This window comes from Dreissena polymorpha, chromosome 2 (assembly GCF_020536995.1).
Source record: "Dreissena polymorpha isolate Duluth1 chromosome 2, UMN_Dpol_1.0, whole genome shotgun sequence".
Taxonomy (NCBI): Eukaryota; Metazoa; Mollusca; class Bivalvia; order Myida; family Dreissenidae; genus Dreissena; species Dreissena polymorpha.
The window spans coordinates 26,953,620-26,980,929 of NC_068356.1; the positions used below are offsets into that span (position 1 = coordinate 26,953,620).

The 27,310-nt window shown below is 36.7% G+C and overlaps 1 protein-coding gene across 5 annotated transcripts in view; it reads right to left on the reverse strand.

Annotated features, from left to right (window-relative positions):
• LOC127866329 (ethanolamine-phosphate cytidylyltransferase-like) overlaps positions 1-26,828 on the reverse strand; it is a 32,836-nt gene extending 6,008 nt beyond the window's left edge. The window contains exons 1-14 of one of the 5 annotated variants that reach the window (XM_052406796.1): positions 26,676-26,828; positions 24,369-24,411; positions 23,787-23,832; positions 22,988-23,073; positions 20,729-20,804; positions 17,871-17,937; positions 16,428-16,475; positions 13,796-13,877; positions 12,445-12,468; positions 10,349-10,381; positions 7,823-7,961; positions 3,723-3,799; positions 3,301-3,378; positions 2,329-2,460 (exon numbers count right to left, since the gene is read on the reverse strand). In XM_052406796.1, the coding sequence (XP_052262756.1) occupies positions 2,329-2,460; positions 3,301-3,378; positions 3,723-3,799; positions 7,823-7,961; positions 10,349-10,381; positions 12,445-12,468; positions 13,796-13,877; positions 16,428-16,475; positions 17,871-17,937; positions 20,729-20,804; positions 22,988-23,073; positions 23,787-23,832; positions 24,369-24,411; positions 26,676-26,794 (1,050 nt within the window). In that variant the 5' untranslated portion in view covers positions 26,795-26,828. Of the gene's footprint in view, positions 1-2,328; positions 2,461-3,300; positions 3,379-3,722; positions 3,800-7,822; positions 7,962-10,348; positions 10,382-11,603; positions 11,625-12,444; positions 12,469-13,795; positions 13,878-16,427; positions 16,476-17,870; positions 17,938-20,728; positions 20,805-22,987; positions 23,074-23,786; positions 23,833-24,368; positions 24,412-26,675 lie in introns of all 5 variants that reach the window. The other 4 variants (XM_052406797.1, XM_052406798.1, XM_052406799.1 and 1 more) reach the window with 4 other exon arrangements.
• Positions 26,829-27,310: the final 482 nt, after the last annotated feature.

A 27,310-nucleotide genomic window follows, 5' to 3' on the forward strand; every position in this document is an offset into this window, starting at 1 on the left:
TCTACAATCCCTACAGTATCATACCTTGTCAGGGTCCTGCCTGTCTACAATCCCTACAGTATCATACCTTGTAAGGGTCCTGCCTGTCTACAATAACTACAGTATCATACCTTGTCAGGGTCCTGCCTGTCTACAATCCCTACAGTATCATACCTTGTCAGGGTCCTGCCTGTCTACAATCCCCACAGTATCATACCTTGTCAGGGTCCTGCCTGTATACTACCCCTACAGTATCATACCTTGTCAGGGTCCTGCCTGTCTACAATCCCTACAGTATCATACCTTGTCAGGGTCCTGCCTGTCTACAATCCTTACAGTATCATACCTTGTCAGGGTCCTGCCTGTCTACAATCCCTACAGTATCATACCTTGTCAGGGTCCTGCCTGTCTACAATCCCTACAGTATCATACCTTGTCAGGGTCCTGACTGTCTGCAATCCCTACAGTATCATACCTTGTCAGGGTCCTGCCTGTCTACAATCCCTACAGTATCATACCTTGTCAGGGTCATGTCTGTCTACAATCTCTACAGTATCATACCTTGTCAGGGTCCTGCCTGTCTACAATCCCTACAGTATCATACCTTGTCAGGGTCCTGCCTGTCTACAATCCCTACAGTATCATACCTTGTAAGGGTCCTGCCTGTCTACAATCCCTACAGTATCATACCTTGTCAGGGTCATGTCTGTCTACAATCCCTACAGTATCATACCTTGTCAGGGTCATGTCTGTCTACAATCTCTACAGTATCATACCTTGTAAGGGTCCTGCCTGTCTACAATCCCTACAGCATCATACCTTGTCAGGGTCATGTCTGTCTACAATCTCTACAGTATCATACCTTGTAAGGGTCCTGCCTGTCTACAATCCCTACAGTATCATACCTTGTCAGGGTCCTGCCTGTCTACAATAACTACAGTATCATACCTTGTCAGGGTCCTGCCTGTCTACAATCCCTACAGTATCATACCTTGTCAGGGTCCTGCCTGTCAACATATGCTACAGTATCATACCTTGTCAAGGTCCTGCCTGTCTACAATCCCTTCAGTATCATACCTTGTCAGGGTCCTGCCTGTCTACAATCCCTACAGTATCATACCTTGTAAGGGTCCTGCCTGTCTACTACCCCTACAATATCATACCTTGTCAGGGTCCTGTCTGTCTACAATCCCTACAGTATCATACCTTGTCAGGGTCCTGCCTGTCTACAATCCCTACAGTATCATACCTTGTCAGGGTCCTGCTAGTCTACAATCCCTTCAGTATCATACCTTGTTAGGGTCCTGCCTGTCTACAATCCCTACAGTATCATACCTTGTCAGGGTCCTGCCTGTCTACAATCCCTACAGTATCATACCTTGTCAGGGTCCTGCCTGTCAACATATGCTACAGTATCATACCTAATAAGGGTCCTGCCTGTCTACAATCCCTAAAGTATCATACCTTGTCAGGGTCCTGCCTGTCAACATATGCTACAGTATCATACCTTGTCAGGGTCCTGCCTGTCTACAATCCCTAAAGTATCATACCTTGTCAGGGTCCTGCCTGTCTACAATCCCTACAGTATCATACCTTGTCAGGGTCCTGCCTGTCTACAATCCCTAAAGTATCATACCTTGTCAGGGTCCTGCCTGTCTACAATCCCTAAAGTATCATACCTTGTCAGGGTCCTGCCTGTCAACATATGCTACAGTATCATACCTTGTCAGGGTCCTGCCTGTCAACATATGCTACAGTATCATACCTTGTCAGGGTCCTGCCTGTCTACAATCCCTACAGTATCATACCTTGTCAGGGTCCTGCCTGTCTACAATCCCTACAGTATCATACCTTATAAGGGTCTACAATCCCTACAGTATTATACCTTGTCAGGGTCTACAATCACTACAGTATCATACCTTGTCAGGGTCCTGCCTGTCTACAATCCCTACAGTATCATACCTTGTCAGGGTCCTGCCTGTCTACAATCCCTACAGTATCATACCTTGTCAGGGTCCTGCCTGTCTACAATCCCTACAGTATCATACCTTGTCAGGGTCCTGCCTGTCTACAATCTGTACAGTTTCATACCTTGTCAGGGTCCTGCCTGTCTACAATCTGTACAGTATCATACCTTGTCAGGGTCATGCCTGTCTACAATCCCTACAGTATCATACCTTGTCAGGGTCCTGCCTGTCTACAATCCCCACAGTATCATACCTTGTAAGGGTCCTGCTTGTCTACAATCCCTACAGTATCATACCTTGTCAGGGTCCTACCTGTCTACAATCCCTACAGTATCATACCTTGCAAGGGACCTGTCTGTCTACAATCTCTATAGTATCATACCTTATAAGGGTCCTGCCCGTCTACATCCTCCATGATGTGGGTCTGGCCATGCACCACCACGTCCACATTGAAGTGCTCCATGAGATCCTTGGTCACAGAGTAGGGGGCCCCTATCACCACCTCATTAACAAACTGGAAAAATCTTTGATTTTGATTAACTGGGCGTAATCCATGTGTGTAATATGTTATCCCAGTCTGCACAGGCTAATGAGGGACGACACTTTATACTGAAGGAATTTTTCATTTAAAGGAAGTAGCTTCTAATTGAAAACTCAGTTAAGGCAGAAAGTGAGGTCCCTGATTAGCGTGTGGCCTGCACAGGCTTATCTAGGCTGACACTTTATGCACATGCTTTAAGCACAGTTTTCCCAGAATGTGACTCAATATATTGAAAAAGATGTTAGAAAAATAATTTTACATACTTTAAATTGCTATAAAGAAATATTGCACATAGTAGAAATGTAAGGAGGAAAAAAAGACATACATGTTGGGATGAAAATCATAATCATATGACAAAGTCATACTGTAAATACATGTATTGGTAAGACAAATCTTTGACAATTTTTCATACTGTCCATGTTGAGAGGAACAACCATTCACATATTATTCATGTCAGAAGACATTATTGACATTCAGTAATTGCTGGAAGGAAATATGCAGGGTATGTAACAACAAATTGGAATTTTGTCTCTGAATTTTGCCATTTCAAATTGCATTTATCATTCAATAACAACAATTTACCTATATAGGTTGTTATTTGGTAAAAAGTAAAGATTTCAATGACAGAAGGATTGTAATAATTGATATATTGATAACATCTCATCTACTTCATCATTTGAAAGGAAATGCTGGGTTGTAGGACAAACAGCACCCGGACAATTGGCACCCTGTGGTTTTTGCATACCATATGCTGCTTGTCCGGATGCCGTTTCTCTGGATACTATCTAGTTGCAGTTATTCTCCTGTTCCTACCTTACAAGCCAGCACACTCAGGGTCCTCTCATGCAGGTTCATGATGGGGTAGTTGGCACCTTTGTATCTGTTCACTATCTACAAATGATATACAATAATACATCTTAAGGCCTATTACTGTAGTGTTTTTTTTCTCTATATTTTTGTAACATTATCAATTGTCATTAGTTGTCACAATTTGTGTTCTTGCAGTATAAGAATTGCTGTCATCAGAGCTTGCAACTCAAACTGGCTTTTTATTATGTTTGGTGCACAAAGCATGAACAAACACATCATGTTCAATTGAGCTGACACAAAGGTGGTTGACATTTAAATTTACAAATCCCCAAAACAGTTTCAGATATAAAATATTGACTGTGCATAATTTTCATGTATCGGGTATGTCCATAAAATAGGATAAATGGTAATAATAGAAAACTTACTTTATCAGTATGTAGCCCAACTATCAAGAAATCCCCCAGCTTTGCTGCTTTAGCAAGGAAGTCTAAATGTCCAACATCTAGAATCATGTTGTTAAGGAAAACTATCTCACCAACAAGTTGTAATTAAAAAGAAGTGTTTGCATGCATAATCATCATCAACAACTACCTAGAGAACAAAATTGGAAAGGACAAGAGTGCCAAGCTAGTGATCTTACGTGGAAGAGTTATCACTACGTTCAGTAAGAAAAACGTGTTGCCAGCTGGGTAGGGCAAATGCTGACAACTTAATATAGATTAGATAAGTACGGTCAAAACCACTTTATTATGTTAAATACCAGTTACTAAACCTCTGGGCCTTGGGGGTCCAGAGAATTTTATAGTCATTTCATTATAAGGGAAATGCATATATATTAAGTATATATATAAGATGTGACCCCCCCCCACACCCCAAACACACACAGGGTGTCACCAGATTTGATCTCAGGGGAATAATTTGCACAGGGTCACTACAGGATGCTTCAGACCAAATATTTAGGTTTTAAATGCATATTTATCTTTATAGTAAGGGGACTCAAGGGGCATGATTTGTACAAACTTGCTAGAGGACCACCATACAATGTCACTTGCAAAATACAACAAGAGGGCCAAGATGGCCCTAGTTCGCTCACCTGAGAAGAGTGTGTTCATTGAATTTTTACCAAATGTATTGGGCTCACTTTGACCTAGTGATGAGAAGATCAATAGGGGTCATTGGTGAGTCATGATCAATGTAGCCAACAGTTAGCAATTTACATTCCAAACCGTAAATTCCTTCCTCTTTCTCATAATTAATGTTAGGCATCAATGGGTTAATATCAAATTGAGTTGTGTGTGTTTGTTCGTGTGTACTTAAAGATTTTAGAGCACATATGAGCTGCAGTGTCCTAGTCTGATAGCAAAATAATAATTGTATAGTGTTTTCATAGTTGACATGTTAAGATTTAAAATTACAAAACAAACAAATGAATTACATTCCATCTTGCATCGTTTCAAGGTCAGCCCACTGTTAGTCTGTCTGGAAATCGTCAATTAAGTGCTTTGTGTTTAATAACCAAAACAAACAAAAACTTTAAACCACAAACATCTTTAAAAAAGATGCAATGATTATAATGCACACATGCCAGATGGATAACAAAGTTATAAGATGTTCAAAACATCTACATGATAAATTCCATTTTTGATTGATTTAATAAGGAAATTCTATCAACTTGACCATTATATTGTTTCATGATCCTAGGCGTAAGCTTTCTTGATATATCATCCAAAACCATTTTACTGTGTCAAGTAACCGTGACCTTGACCTAGTGACCTGAAAGTCAATACGGGTCATCTGCAAGTCATGATCAATGTACCTATGAAGTTTCATGATCCTAGGCATTGGCCTTCTTGAGTAATCACCTGGAAACCATTTTTCTAAGTTGAAACACTGTAACCTTGACCTTTGACCTAGTGACCTGAAAATCAATAGGGTTCATCTGCGAGTCATGATCAATGTGCCTATGAAGTTTCATCATCCTAAGCATAAGCGTTCTTGAGTAAAACAATTTTACTATTTTGGGTCACCTCAATGTACCTATGAAGTTTCATGATCCTAGGCGTAAGCGTTCTTGAGTTATCATCCGGAAACCATTTTTCTAAGTTGAGTCACCGTGACCTTGACCTTTGACCTAGTGACCTGAAAATCAATAGGGGTCATCTGCAAGTCATGATCAATGTACCTATGAAGTTCCATGATCCTAAGAATAAGCGTTCTTGAGTTATCATCCGGAAACCATTTTACTATTTCAGGTCCCCATGACCTTTGACCTAATGACCTGAAAATCAATAGGGTTCATCTGCAAGTCATGATCAATGTACCTATGAACTTTCATGATCTTAGGCATAAGAGTTCTTGAGCTTTCATCTGGAAACCATTTTACTGTTTCGGATCACCGTGACCTTGACCTTTGATCTAGTGACCTGAAAATCAATAGGGGTCATCTGTGGGTCATGATTAATGTACCTATGAAGTTTCATTATCCTAGGCATAAGCGTTCTTGAGTTATCATCCATGATCAAGAAACCATTTTACTATTTCAGGGTACCGTCACCTTGACCTTTGACCTAGTGACCTCGAAATCAATAGGGGTCATCTGCGAATCATGATCAATGTACCTATGAAGTTTCATGATCCTAGGCGTAAGTGTTCTAGACATATCATCCGGAAACCATTTTACTATTCCGGTCATCGTGACCTTGACCTTTGACATAGTGACCTCAAAATCGATAGGGTCATCTGCGAGTCATGATCATTGTACCTATGAATTTTCTTGATCCTAGGCCTAAGCGTTCTTGACTTATCATTCGTTAACCATCTGGTGGACAGACAAACGGACCGACATGAGCAAAACAATATACCCCCTCTTCTTCGAAGGGGGAGCATAAAAATGTGACTTCCATAGTGTTCGATCACAAGGTTTGACCGAAACAATTTTTGAACTCAACTCTTGTATCAAAGAAACAAATGTTCTGACCAAATTTCATGAAAATTGGGCCAAAAATGTGACTTCTAAAGTGTTAACGTTTTCACTATATACATAAATAGAAAAATGCCCCGCCCAATGGCGGCCATGTTTTTTCATCGATCTGTACCATTTTTGAACTCGTCTGAGATATCAATTAAATCAATGTTTTGACCACCTTTCATAATGATTCGGTAAAAATTGTGACTTCTAGAGTGTTTACAAGGTTTCTCTATAGCCAAATAAGGAAAACTGCCCCGCCCACTGGCGGCCATGTTTTTCAACAGACCGGAACCACTTTTGAACTCAAATCAAGATATCATTAAGACAAACATTTTGACAAAGTTACATGGAGATTGAACATAAAATGTGACTTCTACAGTGTTGGCAAGGTTTTTCTTTTTTTGACCTAGTTTTTGACCCGGCAAAACCCAGTTTCGAACTCGGCCGAGATTTTATTGGGGCAAAGCTTCTGACCAAGTTTCATGAAGATGGGACAAGAAATGCGGCCTCTAGAGTGTTTACGAGCAAATGTTAACGGACGGACGGATGACGGACAAAGACCGGTCAGAAAAGCTCACCTGAGCAATCAGGTGAGCTAAAAACCCTGTGTCTTGTGGTTGCACTGATTTTTCAAATTTATGCTATGAACATAGGGGAAAGTGATTTGACAAGTCATTGTAGAGGACAACTATATGATCTTAAACCTCGAATTAAAGCCTTGTGGTTTCAGAAATATTGTGTCAAGTTTATATTTTTTGTATCTAAAAAAAACAACTTTTTTTTATTCAAGGACCATTATTTTAAAGGCAATCTGGCTGACACTAGGATTTTGGCCAAGATATTATGTCTTCAATTATTATCCACACGTTTCATGATCCAACTTAAGTATTATGAAATTAAGGGTGGAAACATTTATTTTGGCCATTTTTTTATCAGTCAAGACCATAATTCTCAAATGATCTGGCTTGAAATAAAACTTTGCAGAGATATTGTGCCACAATACATCACTAAGTTTTATGATGACCTGATTTTAATTTTTGAAATAAACGGTGGATGAGTTTTATTTGGTTACATCTTTTATAATTCAAGGGGAACAATTCAGAAGTGCTTCAGGCAATCTGGCTAGCTATCATTCTTAGTCAATATATCAACCCCACAAACATTGTCCAAAGTTTGATGATTATACCATTAAAACTATTTGAGTTAGAGAGCAAACAAACACAATTTTGGCTAGTTTTAATATTCATTATAATTCATAGACAATAATTGTCCATGCTTCAGGTTTTCTGGCTAATTATAGACCTTGCCCAATATCATGCCCACAAACATTATCAACAAGTTTCATGATGATCCAATATTAACTTTTTCGATAGAGAGATGACATGATTGTCCTTTATGCCGCCTGCCTGAAGGCCTGTCACAGGGTTTCTCATAATGAATCCAGTTTTTTAAACGGAGGTATAAAAGGGAAATCTTTATTCACTATAAGGTGACCACCTACCATAATGTACAGTATTTGCTCTTTTGCATTACAAATGACTACTAAGCAAAGGATACGGAATAAATCAAATGCCCCGGCGACATATACGATCTTGTCCCCAGGGTTGGGCTCCTTGCCCTCAGCAAACTGGATGATCTTATTGGTTGTTGGCAGGAACTGAGACACGCACGTCCAGGGACTGTGGGAGTCATGGGCCTAGAACAGGTGGACACTGGGTCAGAACTGTACCGGCACCAATATCATATTTCAAATCTACTTGTACATCCAGACATGATCAAGTTATATATATTTGATTTCTCTTACAATTGCTTTTGATGACTTCTATCATTTACAATGTTATATGTTTACTTTTTTAATACAAATTAAATACAAATTACAAATAAGCATGTGTCTCTTTTTAAATGAATTATCATAAAAAGGTGACAAGAGAATGTTATTACATAACTTAAATAGTTTTGATTGAACATCTGTTGTTTTAAATGCAAGAACAATTTTTAGGGTAAACTGTATGAACATAACATAATTTGCTGAAAAGCAAACATGACACTACTTCAGACCTGTCCACATGATTTCATCACTACAATGCTATTAACTATGTTGGTATCTATGAAATGAGAGAATTCTGTAGACCATTGCAGTAAATATTTGCTGTCAAAAATATACACCAACATTATTTAACTTTCTATGTCAATGTTTGTGATTTTTAATATGACATTGAATGCAAACAGTAATTCATCAACAGGTTTGTTATAGCTATGTTCCATTATCACAAATAAAGCAGGTTGAAGTTGAGGAACCTATTTGAAATAAAATAAAATAAGGAAAGGGTCAAAGAGATGCTGGGCTATATGGGTTGATCAAGAACTGTTGAAGCCAACAGCTGCATTTAATGAAGAGGGTTTATGGGTTAGGTTCATCTTCTGATTATAGTACATGTATGTAACCCTTCCTAATGTAGTTTCCTACAAAGTTTCATTGAATTTCAAATTTTCCTTGCTGATAAAAAGCCCTGGGGTAGTATTCAAAATCCGACTCTTAGACTCAAGTATAACAAGGGCTGTTTGTAAAACATGCATGCCCCCCATATGGGCTCTCCGTTGTAATGACAGCCATTGTGTAAATATGTTTTTTGTCACTGTGACCTTGACCTTTGACCTAGTGACCTGAAAATCAATAGAGGTCATCTGCCAGTCATGACCAATTTACCTATGAAGTTTCATGATCCTAGCCATAAGCATTCATGAGTTATCACCCGGAAACCATTTTACTATTTCGGATCATCGTGTCCTTGACCTTTGACCTAGTGACCTGAAAATCAATAGGGGTCATCTGCAAGTCATGATCAATCTACCTATCAAGTTTCATGATCCTAGGAATAAGCATTCTTCAGTTATCATCCGGAAACCATTTTACTATTTCAGGTCCCCGTGAACTTGACCTTTGACCTAGTGACCTTAAAATTGATAGGGGTCATCTGCAGGTCATGATCAATGTACCTATGAAGTTTCATGATCCTAGGCATAAGCGTTCTTGAGTTATCATCCGGAAACCATTTTACTATTTTGGGTCACCATGACCTTGACCTTTGACCTAGTGGCCTCAAAATCGACAGGGGTCATCTGCCAGTCATAATCAATGTACCTAAGAAGTTTCATGATCGTAGCCATTAGCGTTCTTGCGTTATCATCCGGAAACCATTTTACTATTTCAAGTCACCATGACCTTGACCTTTGATATAGTGACCTGAAAATCAATAGGGGTAAACTGCGAGTCATGATCAATCTACCTATCAAGTTTCATGATCCTAGGCATAAGCGTTCTTGAGTCATCATCCGGAAACCATTTTACTATTTCAGGTCACCGTGACCTTGACCTTTGCCCTAGTGACCTGAAAATCAATAGGGGTCATCTGCCAGCCATTTTCAATCAACCTAAGAAGTTTCATGATCCTAGGCATAAGCGTTATTGAGTTATCATCCGGAAACCATTTTACTATTTCGGGTCACTGTGACCTTGACCTTTGACCTAGTGACCTGAAAATCACTAGGGGTCATCTGTGAGTCATGATTAATCTACCTATCAAGTTTCATAATCCTAGGCCTAAGCGTTCTTGAGTTATCATCCGGAAATCATTTTACTATTTCGGGTCACCGTGACCTTGACCTTTGACCTAGTGACCTCAAAATCAATAGGGGTCATCTGCGAATCATGATCAATGTTCCTATTAAGTTTCATGATCCTAGGCCCAAGCGTTCTTGAATATCATCCGGAAACAACCTGGTGGACGGACCGACAGACCGACCGACATGTGCAAAGCAATATACCCACTCTTCTTCGAAGGGGGCATAAATATAAGACTTAGACCCAAGAAATATTACGTCAAATGTTGAATACAAACAGGCTATCTTTTTTATTTTAAGACTTAATTCAGAGACAGTATTGGTTGGTAAATGTGGGCCCAGACAAAAAAAATTAATGAAAGGACAAAACAAACTATGGAACATACAACGCAACAAGTAAAGGCTCCCCAAAAACATTTCAGTGAGCATAAAAACAAGACAAATAATATAATATATAGTTACATTTGGGAAATGATTTGAATTGTTTATTTCATCCTGAGAAATGAAATATGTCATCCGATGCTAATGGTGAAAAGCTTAATAAAGAAACCACATTGACATTGAAATGACATTGTGATCGACAATCTGTGTATATAAATGGGAAAAGGAAATACTTAAAATAGCTGTGCCAAGTAAGCCCATTCAACTATTCTTCTGCATTGATAGTATAATGTACATTTTAAGTCACCTAATATAATAACCACAAAGACATATTTGAAGTTGCAGTACATGTAAACCGAATGCTGACATTATTCTTTGTAGTCAAAATGACCTATACAAAACTGGCCCCATATGCAAATGGCCCTGGGTCTACATGTAAGTTAACTACAAAGAAAGAATTACTGCACATTTCCTCCACCCAAACTGAAGTTATATAGTGGAATCACTTTTTCTATTTTTACGTACAACTACTTCTTTGACCCCACTAGTCCAAAACGCAATCCCTAGCTAGATCATGAGACTTAATTAATATTTATAAGAAAAAATCAAATTGGTGGTCCATTTCAACAGGCTGCATTTCAATTATTGTAAGACATAACAAGCGATGTGTTTGTGACACACTATGTCCCCATATATTTGGCCTTTGACCTTGGTGGATGACCTTGACCTTTCACCACTCACAATGTGCAGCTCCATGAGATACACATGCATACCAAATATTAAGTTGCTATCTTCAATATTGCAAAAGTGTACATTAAATTAGCGATTTTGACCCATACATTTGACCTTTGACCTTGAAGGATGACCTTGACCTTTCACCACTCAAAATGTGCAGCTCTATGAGATACACCTGCATGTCAAATATGAAGTTGCTATCTTCAATATTGCAAAAGTTATTGCAAATGTTAAAGTTTGCACAAACAAACACACAAACCAACCAACAAACCAACCAACAGACAGTCAAAAACAATATGTCCCCCACTAGTGATCAAAAGCAGTGGTCAAAAGTACAGTGAGAGTGTATATTGCAAACAAGTGGGGGGCCATTCCGGGTACGTTTTAGTGTATTTACTGTACCCGGGGTATATGTAAGTATACCTAAGTTTACCCGGGGTACATGTGAGTAGTACCCGAGCCGACAATGACCAATCGAGCAATATTAACTTAAGCAGAACAATATGCCAACACTTACACTAATGACGACATTTTAATGATTTGGGTGAGCAGTATAGCTTGAACTTTTTGATGCATAGTTAAAATTATTTTCACACAGCACCTTTCTCTGCTGCAGAAGTACCTACCAAAATATTTATGCATATTTTTCAAAGCAGATAATTATCAAGATTGAACAAATGTTATGTACATAAAGTGTTTTATCAGAGCCTTAACCTAACATGTAACTTCGGCTATACTTAAAACTGTGTACTCAAGTGAGTTAAAATATACTCATTATTTGGAAGATTACTTGGTAGGTATTTTATTTCACTGGCAAAATACATGTACAATGCAGATCTGCTAGACAGACAGTAATCCATTTTTAGGCTATATTCAAAGAAAAAAATAAGATCAGACATGGATTCGCATTTCAGGATTTACATGAAAAACATCATCCTATTATAATGATGATTGTATAATTATTATTAAAAATTATTGTAAGTATAATAATAACAATAATTACAGTAATCATTAATAATCATAATTACTATAATTTAAATTCCAATAATAATTATCGGTAACATTGATAAAAATATTAATCATATTATTATTATTACAGTATGACCCAACGCTTAAATAAAACTATGATTTATAATGTTTTAAACAGTTACATTTATGTAACATAGCGCAAAAATCAGTGCCATTGCTTAATGATTGGGTCATTATAACAAATCTAAACCATGGGACACCATGATATGTTGCACATTTGTATCAACAAAGTGTTAAATAGTATAAAATGCTTAATTAACATTTATATAATGAAGAAGGTAATAAAGATGTCTTTAATATGCAATAATAGCCCAGCAAGTATTTACGATCAATAAATCATGAGTATTTAAACCTATGAATCAATATCTTGCACATCTACATAGTACTCCTATATAGTGTAATACACCACTCACAGTTGGTCTGTCATGACCTGTTGCCTGAAATGAACACATGAGTCTTTCCAAATGTTTTAAGCTCAATATATATCCTAAAGCATGTCTATGGAAAAACCAGACTTAATGCAAATGCATAAAGTGCAATCCTAGATTAGTCTTTGCAGTTCGCAAAGTAGAATAAGGGATGAAACTTTTTGCCTAAGCTGGATTTGTTTAGAAGAGACTTTCTTCAAACAAAAAATTTCATAATAGGCTAAGTGTAGGCCCAATAAGCATATATGAAAACAGGACATTCTTAATTTCTGGGACCATACTTTACGCAATCAATTAAGCCCAGTTTTCAAACACTGCAGCTAAAACAGTTTATGAATACATAATTGAACATTTGTACCAATGCAGGGTTTTTTTTGGCCCGATTTTATAGCCAAAATTCGGCTATGTTCCCAATCCCAAAAAGTATACTTTTTTCCCAAAATGTGGCAAAAAGTTCCCAATTTCCAAAAACACAAAAAAAAAATTTTTTTTTTTTTTTTTTTTTTTTAGAAAGAAGTGTCTAATGCATATTTTATCTCAATTTTAATTCAGTTTCATCTAACAAAGTATTATATGATTTTGTTCTTTTACTTTGAATAATTATAAAGAGTTATGTCAAATTTATTATTTCCCTAATCAGTGGACTTTTTGTGTGGAAAAAAAAGGCTAATGAATATATTTTCCCAATTTCATGAAAATGCCGATAAAATTCCCAATTCCAAAGCCATGGGCTATCTTCCCAAAAAGTGGAAAAAAAAACCTGCAATGACATGGATTAGTAATAACTAAGAGATTATTTATGGCCCCCCATAATAGAGATATTATGTTATACAAGAGTTTTCATGCACATGTCCCCGCTAGGTTTAAAGCAAAATTGGTATGGTGAACAAGTAGAAGCTGTGGAGAAAAAAAAATGTTAACATAAACAAAATTCATAGGTTACACTGATCAAGCTTTGCAAATAACACTGATAATCAAACACTTGTATCAAGTAATTATAATAGTGATAAACATTTAACTACAGTTTGTTACAGATAAAAAAGGAACTAGCTTAAAGACCATTAATCAAACAAAACTTTAATCCTGCATTCTTAGAGCAATTTTTGCTGATAAATGAATACGATTTAATGACACTGAATACTTCAATGCGACTTTCAAATTAAGTTTTCAATTCAGTTTTCCCAGTACATTTAATGTTTCATTATATTGATGTGAAAAAAATCACTAAAAGCAAAAGCACAACATATTCTCATATTTGCTAGAATAAAACCTCAATTCCCTCAAGGGCAGCTTCATGCATACATGCTGCATGCCATGCAATGATACAGCTACATACCTGACTGATCTCCCCTGCCTGTGTCGGGTCCACAGATGGCTCCTCACCAAACTGATGATGGGTCTTCGTCACTAATAGCATCCTGTTTGGAAAAGCACACAATGTCAGGTGGACTTAATGCAACAATAACAACAAAGGATTATTGTGATATACCGGCCACCGGCCCCTGACACAAGTTATGGAAAATAATTGCAACAAGCGCTGTTTGTAAAACATGCATGCCCCCCATATGGGCTGTCAGTTGTAGTTGCAGCCATTGTGTGAATACATTTTTTGTCACTGTGACCTTGACCTTTGACCTAGTGACCTGAAAATCAATAGGGGTCATCTACAAGTCATGATCAATGTACTACCTATTAAATTTCATGATCCTAGGCATAAACGTTCTTGAGTTATCATCCGGAAACCATTTTACTTTGAGTAACTGTGACCTTAACCTTTGACCTAGTGACCTGAAAATAAATAGGGGTCATCTGTGAGTCATGATTAATGAACCTATGAAGTTTCATGATCCTAGGCATAAGCGTTCTTGAGTTATCATCCGGAAACCATTTTTCTGTGTCGAGTCACCGTGACCTTGACCTAGTGACCTGAAAATCTATAGGGGTCATCTGCAAGTCATGATCAACGTACTTATGAAGTTTCATGATCCTAGGCGTAAGCGTTCTTGAGTTATCATCCGGAAACCATTTTACTGGTTCTAATCACTGTGACCTTGACCTTTGACCTAGTGACCTGAAAATCAATAGGGGTCATCTGCGAGTCATGATCAATGTACCTATGAAGTTTCATGATCCTAGGCGTAAGCGTTCTTGAGCTATCATCCAGAAACCATTCAGTGGACGGACGGACATGTGCAAAACAATATACCCCCTCTTCTTCGAAGGGGGGCATAAATATGCAAAAGCATGTGTGCGCATAACATCATCAAGCATTAATTGGTTTAGATTTAACATGTTGGAAAATGTAGTAAAAGATAAGTTACTACCCTACAACGTAAGTAACTCCTTCTGTCTTCATGTGCTTAAAGTAACGTCAAAGAATAGCCTGTGCAGTCTGTACAACTTATCAGAGACATAACTTTCTTCCTACACATGATTTTTGTATATAAGAGACCTCTTTTAAACTAAAGAGTCCATAAAAGCTTAAAGTTTTGTTCCTGATTAGCCTGTGCAGAATGGGACAACACTTAATCGAATGCATAAAACCCAGTTTGTCAAGAATAGGGGTGTCAGTTGTCCCAAATACCCAAAAATTAAGACAAGGTCTCTGATACCGCAGATCCAGAGGGTAAAACCCCCAAGCCCTAGCTTTGAGTAATATTTTTAGTCTTTCCAGTTGCACTTTCGGTTGAGTACAATGCGAAATATTATTAACCAGTCCATCCATATCACAGCATGTGTTTTCGTCATTCTATTAAAATGTTAAAAAGAATGTCAAAAATATATTAAAATTGACTAACAAAACTGTATCCAAAAATGACAGTCCAAAAACATGGACATGTTTTGAACATGAAATAAAATATAAGTATTGATAACATTTGACTGCAGAAAAAGAAAACCAGTAACCAAGCAAATAAGTAATCAATTATAAAATTTGGTTAACACATTGCTTTACAATATGTTATTGCAGTGCTTAACTTTGCTAATTGATCACTTTAAATTTCAAGATCTCAGACTTTTACAACATTTTTTAGACTTTAGGTAACTGACGCAACCTCTTTGCATCAACAGCCTTGGGCTTACAGAAACACTCTGATGTCTGTTGCCAAACAAAAATAATTATCTTTACAACAAGAGATGTGTTTGTCAAAAACACAATGCCCCCTACTGCGGCGCTTTTTGATTTTTTATTATATCCAATGATAAATAGAAATTATCTCTCTTTAAATCTTGTTACTTCCCTTGGATTTGTTTTTTTTACCTTTGACCTTGAAGGGTGATCTTGACCTTTCACCACTCAAAATGTGCATCTCCATGAGATACACATGCATGCCAAATATCAAGTTGCTATATTTAATATTGCAAAAGTCAAAATGTTTAAGTTTTTGGAAGGACAGACAGTTCAACTGCTATACGCCACCCTACCAGGGGCATACAAATCTTCAGAACACTAGCTAAAAAGAGATCTTACCTGGAATATCCCTCTTGCAAGGCAGACACAATATGCATTAACCTTTAGAACAAGAAACCGTCCGAGACGGGTGATTCTCCCCAAAGTTTTTTTTTCACAATATTGCACTATATATTCAGATAAATGGAAACGTCTTGAGGGCACAGTAGTTGGGGGGACAACATTTTTTTTTATAGAAAATTTCAAAGGACCATAACTCTGTGAAAAATCATTCGACCAGAACCCGCTGATAATATGAAAATCTCCTCTTGGTAGTGAAGCTTCCCATAAAGTTTCATTGAATTCCGGTCATTAGTTGCTGAGAAATAGCCTGGACAAAAATTGTGCATGGACGGACGGACGCACACACTGACAGACGAAGCGGCGACTACATGCTCCCCCCAAAATAAATTTTGGGGGAGCATAATAAAGGTGAAATACATTATGCTATTTAAATTGAATATCATTTAGGAAAACATAATACACAATATCCATCATACTACAATGAAGGGTTTCCTACCTTCCAACAATATCAGATGTAGACACACCTTGAGTTCTGTGGCATTCCCTACAAAATTGAGAATTTATTAGGTCTAAAAGGCAGACATTTAAGCTAAACAAATTTGAAAAATTGTTGACAGTTTAAACAAGAGTTGTCAGAGGACAGCGCGCTCGACTATCGAGTGCTTGACAGTATTACTTAAGCCATCATGGAGAGGGGGGGGTATAATGTGGGTGTGCGGTCATTTAATAGATGATCTTTAAAAAAAAAAAGAATTAAAAAAAAAAAAAATGGGGCGGGGGGGGGATTCTGGGGTGGGGCGTGGGGGATGGTATGGGTGGAATCCATTGTGGTATGTCAGGTAAGTGTTGTTTTGTCAAGGTATGAATCAAATCTGATCTTAAATAAAGAAGTTATGGCAATTTAAGCAAAATTTATTAATTTGACCTTGAGAGTCAATGTCATTCAAAGGTCAAGGTCAAATTCAACTTGCCAGGTACAGTAACATCATGATAGTCAGAAAGTATTTGAAGTTTGAAAGCAATAGCCTTGATACTTTAGAAGTAAAGTGGATCTAAACACATTATTGAACAAAATATTTAAAGTTACAAAGACAAAAAAGGGCCATAATTCTTACAAAATGCTTGATACAGTTGTCTGCTCTTGTTTATAGATTGGGGTCATGTTGGTAAAGAAGTTTGCAAGATATGAAAGCAATATGTCCAGGGACATTGAAAATATTTGAGGTGGTACGCAAACTTTAACATAGAGTTATCAGTAATATGCATATTCTAAGTGGAAAAAGGGCCATAATTCTTACAAAATGCTTGATACAGTTGTCTGCTCTTGTTTATAGGTTGGGGTCATGTTGGTAAAGAAGTATGCAAAATATTAAAGCAATATGTCAAGGGACATAGGAAATATTTGGGGTGGTACACAAACTTCAACATAGAGTTATCAATAATATGCATATTCTCAGTGGAAAAAGGGCCATAATTATTACAAAATGCTTGAGACAGTTGTCTGCTCTTGTTTTTAGGTTGGGGTCAGTTTGGTAAAGAAGTATGCCAAATATGAAAGCAATATGTCAAGGGACATAGGAAATATTTGGGGTGGTAAGCAAACTTTAACATTTGCACGCTCACGCTAACGCTAACACTAACGCCAACACCGGGTAGAGTAGGATAGCTCCACTATATATATTTCATATATAATAGTCTAGCTAAAAATACAATATTCATTAACACGGCTATCAACTGATATTCATACTATGACGTCTTAAAATTCATTTAAATTAATATAATAACAAGAGTTGAACTTTACAATGTTGAAATTGCTTAAAAATTGAAATGAGGTTCATAAGCTACAAATATTACACTATCAGCTTATCACTTTTAAAAGCAGTTCACATTAACTGCAACACTTCATAAACACAGTGAGAATGTCTCTACAACAACTCACTTGTATCTGCCTCTGTCCTTCACCTCCTGGTAGGTGTCCTTTCCATCAACCGTGGTGGTGATGTCATCTGCAGTAACACACAGCATGTTGCAACATTTAGACCAACTCGGACTAACATGGTCCATATTTATCTCAAGCAACAAAAAATGGTACAAGAGAAATTGCTTAAAAAGTAATGCTCAACAAAACCAGTTTCTACAAAATTCAAATTATGATGGTTTTTAGTTTCATGCATTTGTCTTTTGTTTTTGGAAGGAAGTTCCTATTAAGGCATAATTAAAGCCATAAAAGTTCAACTTGCCAAAGGTAACTTCAACAGTTCCAATCAAAGAAATGCATCTGATGTAGTTTATAACAAAGAATAAAAATAAGTGATTAAAGACAATGTTATATTCCTGGTGATTAAATTTAATTATTTCAAAATGGTGAACTTTTTATTTCGATCAAATTCAAGTTCAGTATTTGGCCCCATTCCCAATTGAGATGTATATTTTTTCCAAACACTACCTGAAAATTCTTAATTGAATGTTTCCAAAACACAATTTTGTTTTCATTTTCCATCCAGCTCTTTCACTTGATCCTAAGTAAATAGAATATTAAAAAGACTTACAATCACGATTTTGAAACATTTGTTAGCAAAACAACAACAACACTTGTTTCTAACATTTTGCTCAAAACACAGCATATTTTCCGCAACAAAAAGGGACCCAGCCCCATTCACAAAATGGTGAAAACAAAACAGTGGTGAATCTCTCCTGTTCTATTTGTTGCAGCAAGACAGATTGATATAACAAGAGGGTCTGAAAGGCCCAAAGTTGCTCACCTGAGATAACAAGATATTATTGGGAAAATTTGTTTGACCAAGTTTCATGAAGATCGGAAAATAAATGTGGCCTTTAGAGTGTTAACAAGGTTTTACTATAGCCATATAAGGAAAATTGCCCAGCCCCTTGTAAGCAACTTTTTCCAAGCAAACATAATTAAGAAATAATATTTTTCTATCATGGTTTGTTGTCGAATAACCCACAGTAAGGAGTATAGATGCGTAGGAATTAAATCACGAGTGCGAAGCACGAGTGATTTGATAACACACATCTATACAACTTACTGTGGGTTATTCGACAACAAACCATCATATAAAAATATTATTTCGATTCTAACACGATTCTGATTGATTTGGTTCAAGCTTTAGGACGTGAACTATATTTTTCAATGCGCCGCCCTTCTTAGTACAAAGTTCACTATTTAGTGACGTCACTGAATTGTACAAACATATGACGTCGTTTTCATTCATAAATATTTTGCAATGACGTCACTTTCATTGAAAACATCAATCGTAGAAACTTAATGACGTCACGTTTATTGATGCTACTGAAAAGCTGACATGCTATAAATGTTTTCTGAATTACGCTTCCTAACCAATAACATTCTTTGTAGGTTTGGTTATGCCACTTATCACCAAATATACAATTTGTTGTTTCATTACATTTATATACATGCTACATTAATTACATTTCTTTTAGGGCGGGTTTTAGCACGTGCATTTTACTGCAATATTTTCTTTATTTATTCGGAACTATTTTCGAAACATTAAGCTCCGCCCATAAGTTATTGCAGAATAACCCACACTTGATGTCCTTCTTTGTCTATAGAAAACAAGTCGCGTGCAGTGTTAGAATTATTTTCAAACTAGTTCAAGATATTATTGAGACCAATCTTCTGACCAAATTTCCTGAAGACTGGACTATCAATGTGGCCTCTAGAGTGTTAACAAGGTTTTACTATAGCCATAAATAGCCATATAAGGAAAAATGCCCCCCCCCCCCCTGGTGGCCATGTTTTTAAAGTAACCAAAACCATTTTCAAACTCATCTAAGATATCATTGGGACAAATATTCTAACCAAGTTTCATGATGATTGGAAAATAAATGTTACCTCTTGAGTGTTAACAAGGTTTTACTATAGCCATTTAACGAAAAATGCCCAGCCCCTTGGCGGTCATGTTTTTCAACCAACCGGCATCATTTTCGAACTAGTCCAAGATATTATTGAGATGAATCTTCTGACCAAGTTTCAAGAAGATTGGACAATAAATGTGGCCTCTAGAGTGTTAATAAGATTTTACTATAGCCATATATAGCCATATAAGGAAAATTGCCCAGCCCTTTGGAAGCCTTGTTTTTCAAGCAAACGTAACCATTTTCGATCTCGTCCAAGATATCATTTGAGACCAATCTTCTGACCAAATTTCATGAAGATTGGACAGAAATGTGCCCTCTAGAGAGTTAACAAGGCAAATGTTGACGCCGCACAACACACAACGGACGACAGACAAAAGTCGATCACAAAAGCTCATCATGAGCACATTGTGCTCAGGTGAGCTCAAAACAAGAGCTGTCTCGATAGGATAACATATGCCACCAATAAACGCTTTGATAGAATTATGAGCATTGTTCGAAACCTAAACACATATTTCGAAACCTAAATGCAAACCCTTAGTTCAAGGTCAAGGTCAAAGGGGTCAAAAATTCTGTGCGTATGGAAAGGCCTTGTCCATATACACATGCATACCAAATATGAATGTTATATCTCAAGGGACATAGAAGTTATGAGCATTCTTCGAAACCTAAATGCAAAGTGCGATGGACAGACAGACGGGCGGACAGTGCTATCACTATATGCTCTCCTTCAGGGGCATAAAAATCCCACTAAGATGTGTACTCATGCTGGGCTTCAACTCAGAAGTTATTTCAAAGTTGAATGTCTGTGGCTATGCACTCTTCCTGTAATAAAAGCTCAATGGTAAAATTATGTCAATCTTTCTTGTCATGCGACAGTAGCAAAGTTAGCAGACCTACCTCCGTGAACACAGAAGTCCATGTTGTAATTGTCAAGTGTTTCTACAGTGGTAACATATGGAGCCTCCTCCACAACCTAAAACAAATTAGATAAGAAAATATTACCTCTTATTAAAAATGTGTTGGGTTTTTTACATTTGAAACTTATTTTTCCTGTTCAGTGAATCAGCTGAAAATAAGTGATGATGTTCATAAAGACCATATAACAGTGTTCAAATAAACTTCATGTAAGCAATACCTTAATTACTCTACATTTTCTGTCACTCTTATTAACAGCCAAAAAATGATTCTTAGCGACTACTTTTTTCTACAATAATAAATTATTATTTTCAACGAATAAAATCTTACCACAATTAAACACTTATGTGATGATTCGTTCACAATATGTTTTTATAACCGGACGACAGCCATAAAATCTGACAGACAAATGCAGCTGTCATTGGACCCTTAAATTATTTGGGTAAATTGGCATGTATGTGAGTATAGAGTCTTAAATAACTTTGAGGTTCATGTATTTGAAATTATTGTAGTAAGTAAAAAATCAGTTCGCATTATTGTTTTGCACAATTTGCGATATGATGTCAAGTAGAGTCAATTATGATAATCCGATGTCTTTTTGAAGTGTTATTTTGTTCAAGGCCACTTAAAAATTAAGTTACCTATGCAACATGTACAAAACATGTTCGTGGCAAATAGACTGCAAATGTATTTCACAATGTTCAAGACAAAGATAAAACAAGAGGCCCATGAGGGCTTGAATCGCTCTACTGGCTGGAATCAATAGGGCTCAAGCCATTGATAGTATGAACAATCTGAGTAAGTTTTAAATAAACAGACCCTAAATGGGAAATTTATCACATAAACAAGAAGAAACGTACAATTTAAACTTCAAATGGCTCCTTTTCAACAATAAGTTGGACAAATTTTCTTCACTCTCAATAGGTTTCTGGCCCTTGATGATAAAAAAACATCCGTTGAAGTTTCAAGGGGATAGAACTTTATATGTAAACAAACAAGAAAAGTGTTTATCGGAAACACTATGTCCCCTTCTGCGCCGCTTTGAATTTTTTTTTTTGGACCTTTGACCTTGAAGGATGACCTTGACCTTTCACTTCTCAAAATGTGCAGCTCCATGAGATACACATGCATGCCAAATATGAAGTTGCTATCTTAAATATTGCAAAAGTTATGGCAAAATAATAAAGATTTTCATTTTTTTCTCAAATTCAAGGGGAGATAATTCTGGACTTATAACTCCGATATTGCTCATTTTCAATAGGGGTTGACTCATCATTCAGATCTGTGGACTTTATTGAGTAAACAAGCCTTATTTCACAATTTTCTCAAATTCAAGGGGAGATAATTCTGGAATTTTTACTCTGATATAACCCATTTACAATAGGGTTTGAGTCCTCTTTAATATAAAGACACTGAACAAGTTTGAAAAGAATCGGATGAAAACTGTGGACTTTATCGCGTAAACAAGAAAAAGTCTAACGCATGCACGGACACACAATGTCCCCTTCTGCGCCGCTTTGAAATTATTTTTTTTTACCTTTGACCTTGAAAGATGACCTTGACCTTTCACCACTCAAAATGTGCAGCTCCATGAGATACACATGCATGCCAAATATGACGGACACGCTATGTCCCTTTCTGCGCCGCTTTGATTTTATGTTTTTTTTACCTTTGACCTTGAAGGATACCCTTGACCTTTCACCACTCAAAATGTGCAGCTCCATGAGATACACCTGCATGCCAAATCTGTAGTTGCTATCTTCAATATTGCAAAAGTTATGGCAAAATGTTAAAGATTTTCTTTTTTTTCTCAAATTCAAGGAGAGATTATTCTGGACTTATAAATCCGATATTGCTCATTTTCAATAGGGTTTGACTCTTCATTCAGATAAAGACACTGTGTAAGTTGGGAAATGATTGGATGAAAACTGTGGACTTAAGTGCGTAAACAAGCCTTATTTCACAATTTTCTAAAATTCAAGGTGAGATAATTCTGGACATTTTACTCTGATGTAAACCATTTTCAATAAGGTTCGAGTCCTCATTAATATAAAGACACTGAACAAGTTTGAAAAGAATCGGATGAAAACTGTGGACTTTGTAGCGTAAACAAGAAAAAGTCTAACGCACACGCGGACGAACGACGGAAAACACGCCATGACATAAGCTCTTCGGGCCTTCCGCCAGTAGAGCTAAAAATAGATAGTTTGCAAATAAACCAGTTATCAGACATCAACATACCTCATCCACCCATTTAATGGCTCGCACCATTCTGTACCTTTCTTCTGCAGTGAACACAGGTGGACCCTTGTGCTTAGTTATTTCATCTGAAAATGAAGATTGAAAATGCCACTTGAAGTAAAAAAAATGGTAATTTGAGTTTAAGCTATAAGCATTTGTGTCAGCATCAAGTTAACATCTAGCAGATCTCACTGAGATAATTTGGTAAAATATGATGCAGACAAAAGTGAAGTTGGTGCTGTTATTTTAAATAGTAGTGCTTCTAGTAAATTATTCTGCTTACTGAAATTTTACCATAAATACATAACATGCTGTTTTACCATAATGACAAATTTAGTTAACAAGAGCACCGCATAATGGGTGCCAACGCTCGGCTGCGGGTGCATTTTTTAATAAATGAAAGCTTGTCAGAATATTTTTTTATTTTTTCGAAGTCACAGTGACCTTGACCTTTGACCTAGTGACCCAAAAATGGGTGTGGCGTTTAGAACTCATCAAGGTGCATCTACATATTCAGTTTCAAAGTTGTAGGTGGAAGAACTTTCATTTTGGAGCAAAATGTCAAAGTTTTAGCACGACGCCAGTGGACGGCGAGCTGGCTATGACAGTACCTCGGGTTTTCTCTGAAAACAGCCGAGCTAAAAAATGATAAATTATAACATCAATTAAGTTTGCTCAGTTAACAAACATATTTTCATACTCAGCTTAGTATGGTATATGTAACATACAAAGCACACATAACTGATTACTAATACTGATAGTGCACCATCCTTCTGTCAGATATACCCTTCATACTCACCATCAGAGTGAACACCAACTATCAGCTTATCACCCATTCTCTTGCCCTATACAATAGAGAAAGTATCAGAATTAATCCAAAAAACTCCACATTTATGTATCCATTTTCAGTCAAATGAGGTGAGAGAGAAATACATAAATAGAACATTTTAACTACACTAAACAAGTTAAAAGTAACATCTCTTACCAGCATGTACACTGTCTGCATTAGTCTCAGACCTTTTGACCATATAAGATCTATGATGTTAAATAATAACAAAAAATACAGGCCTTTTCTTGGCCATTTTGAGAAAAAAAATCATATTTTGGAATTGGGATATGTTTAAGTGGTTCAAGACCACTGATTTGGAGAAACGAATTTAATGTTACTCTTTATAATATTTCAAATAAGAAGAAAAAGATCATAGAAATCATATTTTATAGTTATAAACTTTGTTTGATGTTATTGAAACTAACTTAAGGTATAATAATCATAAGAAACTAATTTGCCTAGGGAATGGGTCCGTTGAACTTTTACAGACCCGTAGATATGCCAGGAAAATGTCTGAATATAACCATCAGTCAGATGTTTATTAAAGATTACCTGTCTAAGAGCATTGGCATGACCAAAGTGCACGATGTCAAAACTGAAAAAAATAGAGAAACAAATATCATTCATTATCAGAAATAGAATTAATTGGACCAAGCAAGATCTACCTCATTCTTATACTAATGCTTCTTGAGAACAAGAAAATGTTACAAGCCTGTCTATAAGAAACTGCTTATCTAAGCAAGCCCAGATGAAATATTACAGTTGCAGGGCTTGCGAGTGCTTATTTTGATCACTGAGTTATACTTAGCTTTGACACAGAGAAATATACAAAGTAACATCATGAAATGATAAACAAGAAGGGATTACATTTGACACAACTACGCAAGAGAAACTATATAAGCTTACCAAAAAACTTAAACTAGCCTTAAATTATTAAGTCTATTAAGTGTCTTGTTTAATAAGAACCAATGTGAACATATTAGCTAGAAAGTTGACATTTTGTTTTCCGAGTTCAAGTGTTTTGATTCAATTGATCACTTTATTTTGAAAAATATTTTTTACTTGTCAGCATTTACTTACATAATATTCTAAGCAGGATATAAAATAAAGTCGTTTACGTATGGATATATAAAATTATGGAAATTACATGTAGCACCAGGGCTTTTCATCAGGAAATTGGGAAATGGCCAGGGGCCTTTCAAATTGGGAATTTTAAGCGCGATAACTGCTCATTTTGGGAAGACCATGTTTTAACAAGTTTTTGAAACAGGGTCATTTCATTGTGCAGAAGTATTAAAAGACACATTGTGGTGCTTTCTTAATCATATTAGAGCTCATTGCTTTCAATTTGGGAGATGCCCAATATGTCTTATTAAAAAAAAAAATACTTTTTTTTGTTGTTTTTACAATTTGGGAAATTCCTCTATCAATTTTGGGAAAAAATGACCTTATTTTCGATTGGGAAGGGTCCGAATTTCGGCCCCAGTTATAAAAGGGTCAAAAACCCTAAGCACTTTGCACGGGTGAGTTAGTTTTTGTTGATATGGTTATGAATTAATATCTGATAAAATAAAATGCACATCAACTGGATAATTAGTGTTAAAGAGTTTTGAAACACGAAACAAGTCAACAGTGGAACATACTAGAATACTGTTGGGAATGTGTTGCGCGTGTTAACATTTTTTGTGCGTTAATATATGTATATAACGACGTCATTACATCGCTTAGGTAAACTACTGCATATGTATATACAATGAGCGCGTTCTCATTGTTTACAACCGATGTTAATGTACCGCTTAACTCGGCCTGCAAGGCGTGTACTAATTGCGCTCGCAGAACAGAGAACTATCAAAACTGTCGGCGAAATGACACTTGCTTTCATCTTCTGATCTAAGCCTTTATTGTTTGGAGTGAATGCCTGTGTATGCCAGTTGCCTGGATAAGCTTTTATAGCAGTTTATCTTTTGCTTTGGTAATAAACTGATAACATAACAGGCATCATTGGTGACTTTATAACATGTGAAAATAGAGACTTTTTGAGAAAAAAAGGTCGATGTTGTAAAAAAAGGGGATGAAGTCGACAGTGACTTCTCCTCAATGTTATTTAAGGGCGACATTATTATGTCCCGGGCAAAGTTATTGTCCACGTCGCCCTCACGGCCAAGCCCTGATATATCACTAATGCGCAAATTCAAACAACTAACATGATGTGGTGTGCTCGCATAATAATGATATAAATCCAAAGTTTCAAACACATCAATGGTTCATGAAAATGTGTAAGATTTTTGCAATGGAAAAGGCGAGTATTCCGAATTCGAAAATAAGGTTTTGATTATCTCCGGAATCCCCCGCGAGATAGATCTCGTGTCTAATCAACCCATTGTAATACACCAACTTTCTATGGAACCTCCGCAAGATAGATCAAATCGTCAATTCAAAACTTCAACTTTCGGTTTGATAACGGTTTTTTTATCAACTTTTTGTTTTGAGCATTTATCCACAAACAACACGCAAATTGATATCGATGGTAACAGGTATTGTGTTTGCTATGCTGTTTTAGGTTGATTGAAATTTGAATTCGATTTTTATAAACAACCTTGAGACATTCTTTTTACATTGAATTTGTTCTAATCAGGAAGAACGCTGAGCTGTACGTATGTACTCATAAAAGCTCATTCAAGAAGAACTACAAAAAGCACCTACGATACATGGACGAGTCATTAAAGGGCGAACCGTTCAGCCTCAGGGGCGAGTCGTTCCTTTGCCGAAACAACACATAATATTAATAGAAACGACTATATTCTTTTTGGTGGGCAACTTATTTACATGCATTAAGGAAAACCTCAATCAAAATACTACCATCCATCCATCCATACTCGGACTTCTTTCCGTTTTTTACCGCAAGATTCATCAGACATTGGACTTGTATCCCGTTTCGACGCCATATTTGTTGTGTTTGTGTACATGGCCGTGTACATGCTCGTACGATGTGCCTTCAATCGCGATGCATCGTTAACCTCCGGAATCCTCCGTAAGATAGGTCTAGGTTACATTTAAGCCATTATCGAGTCTGACTCTCTTAATAAATCAGCATATTTAGCTCGAACGCAGTTTTTCTATTTTCATCTTTAGAGATATCGATTGGGTAAGCATAGGTGTTCAATACTAAATCAACGAAATTTGATAAATGTAGGGACTATGGTTAAACATCGCTCTTAATCTACTAGAAAACGGCCGAAAAAAGGTGGAAAAACAGTCGATTATGATTTGTATCAACTTATCACAGTTCGTGCTTGCCTCGTCATGAGCTACAACGAGGGATTGAACCCGGGTCACCCGAATGTTAACCAGACACTTTAACCGCGGCGTATAGAGCTAGCCCAAAGGAAGGCTGTTGGAAGTGACCTTTTTTCAATACACTTCTTAAATCGATCCATGTTAGAATGCACTTTAAGAATGCAAGGGAAATATTAAGTATATTGTGACTTCAACGT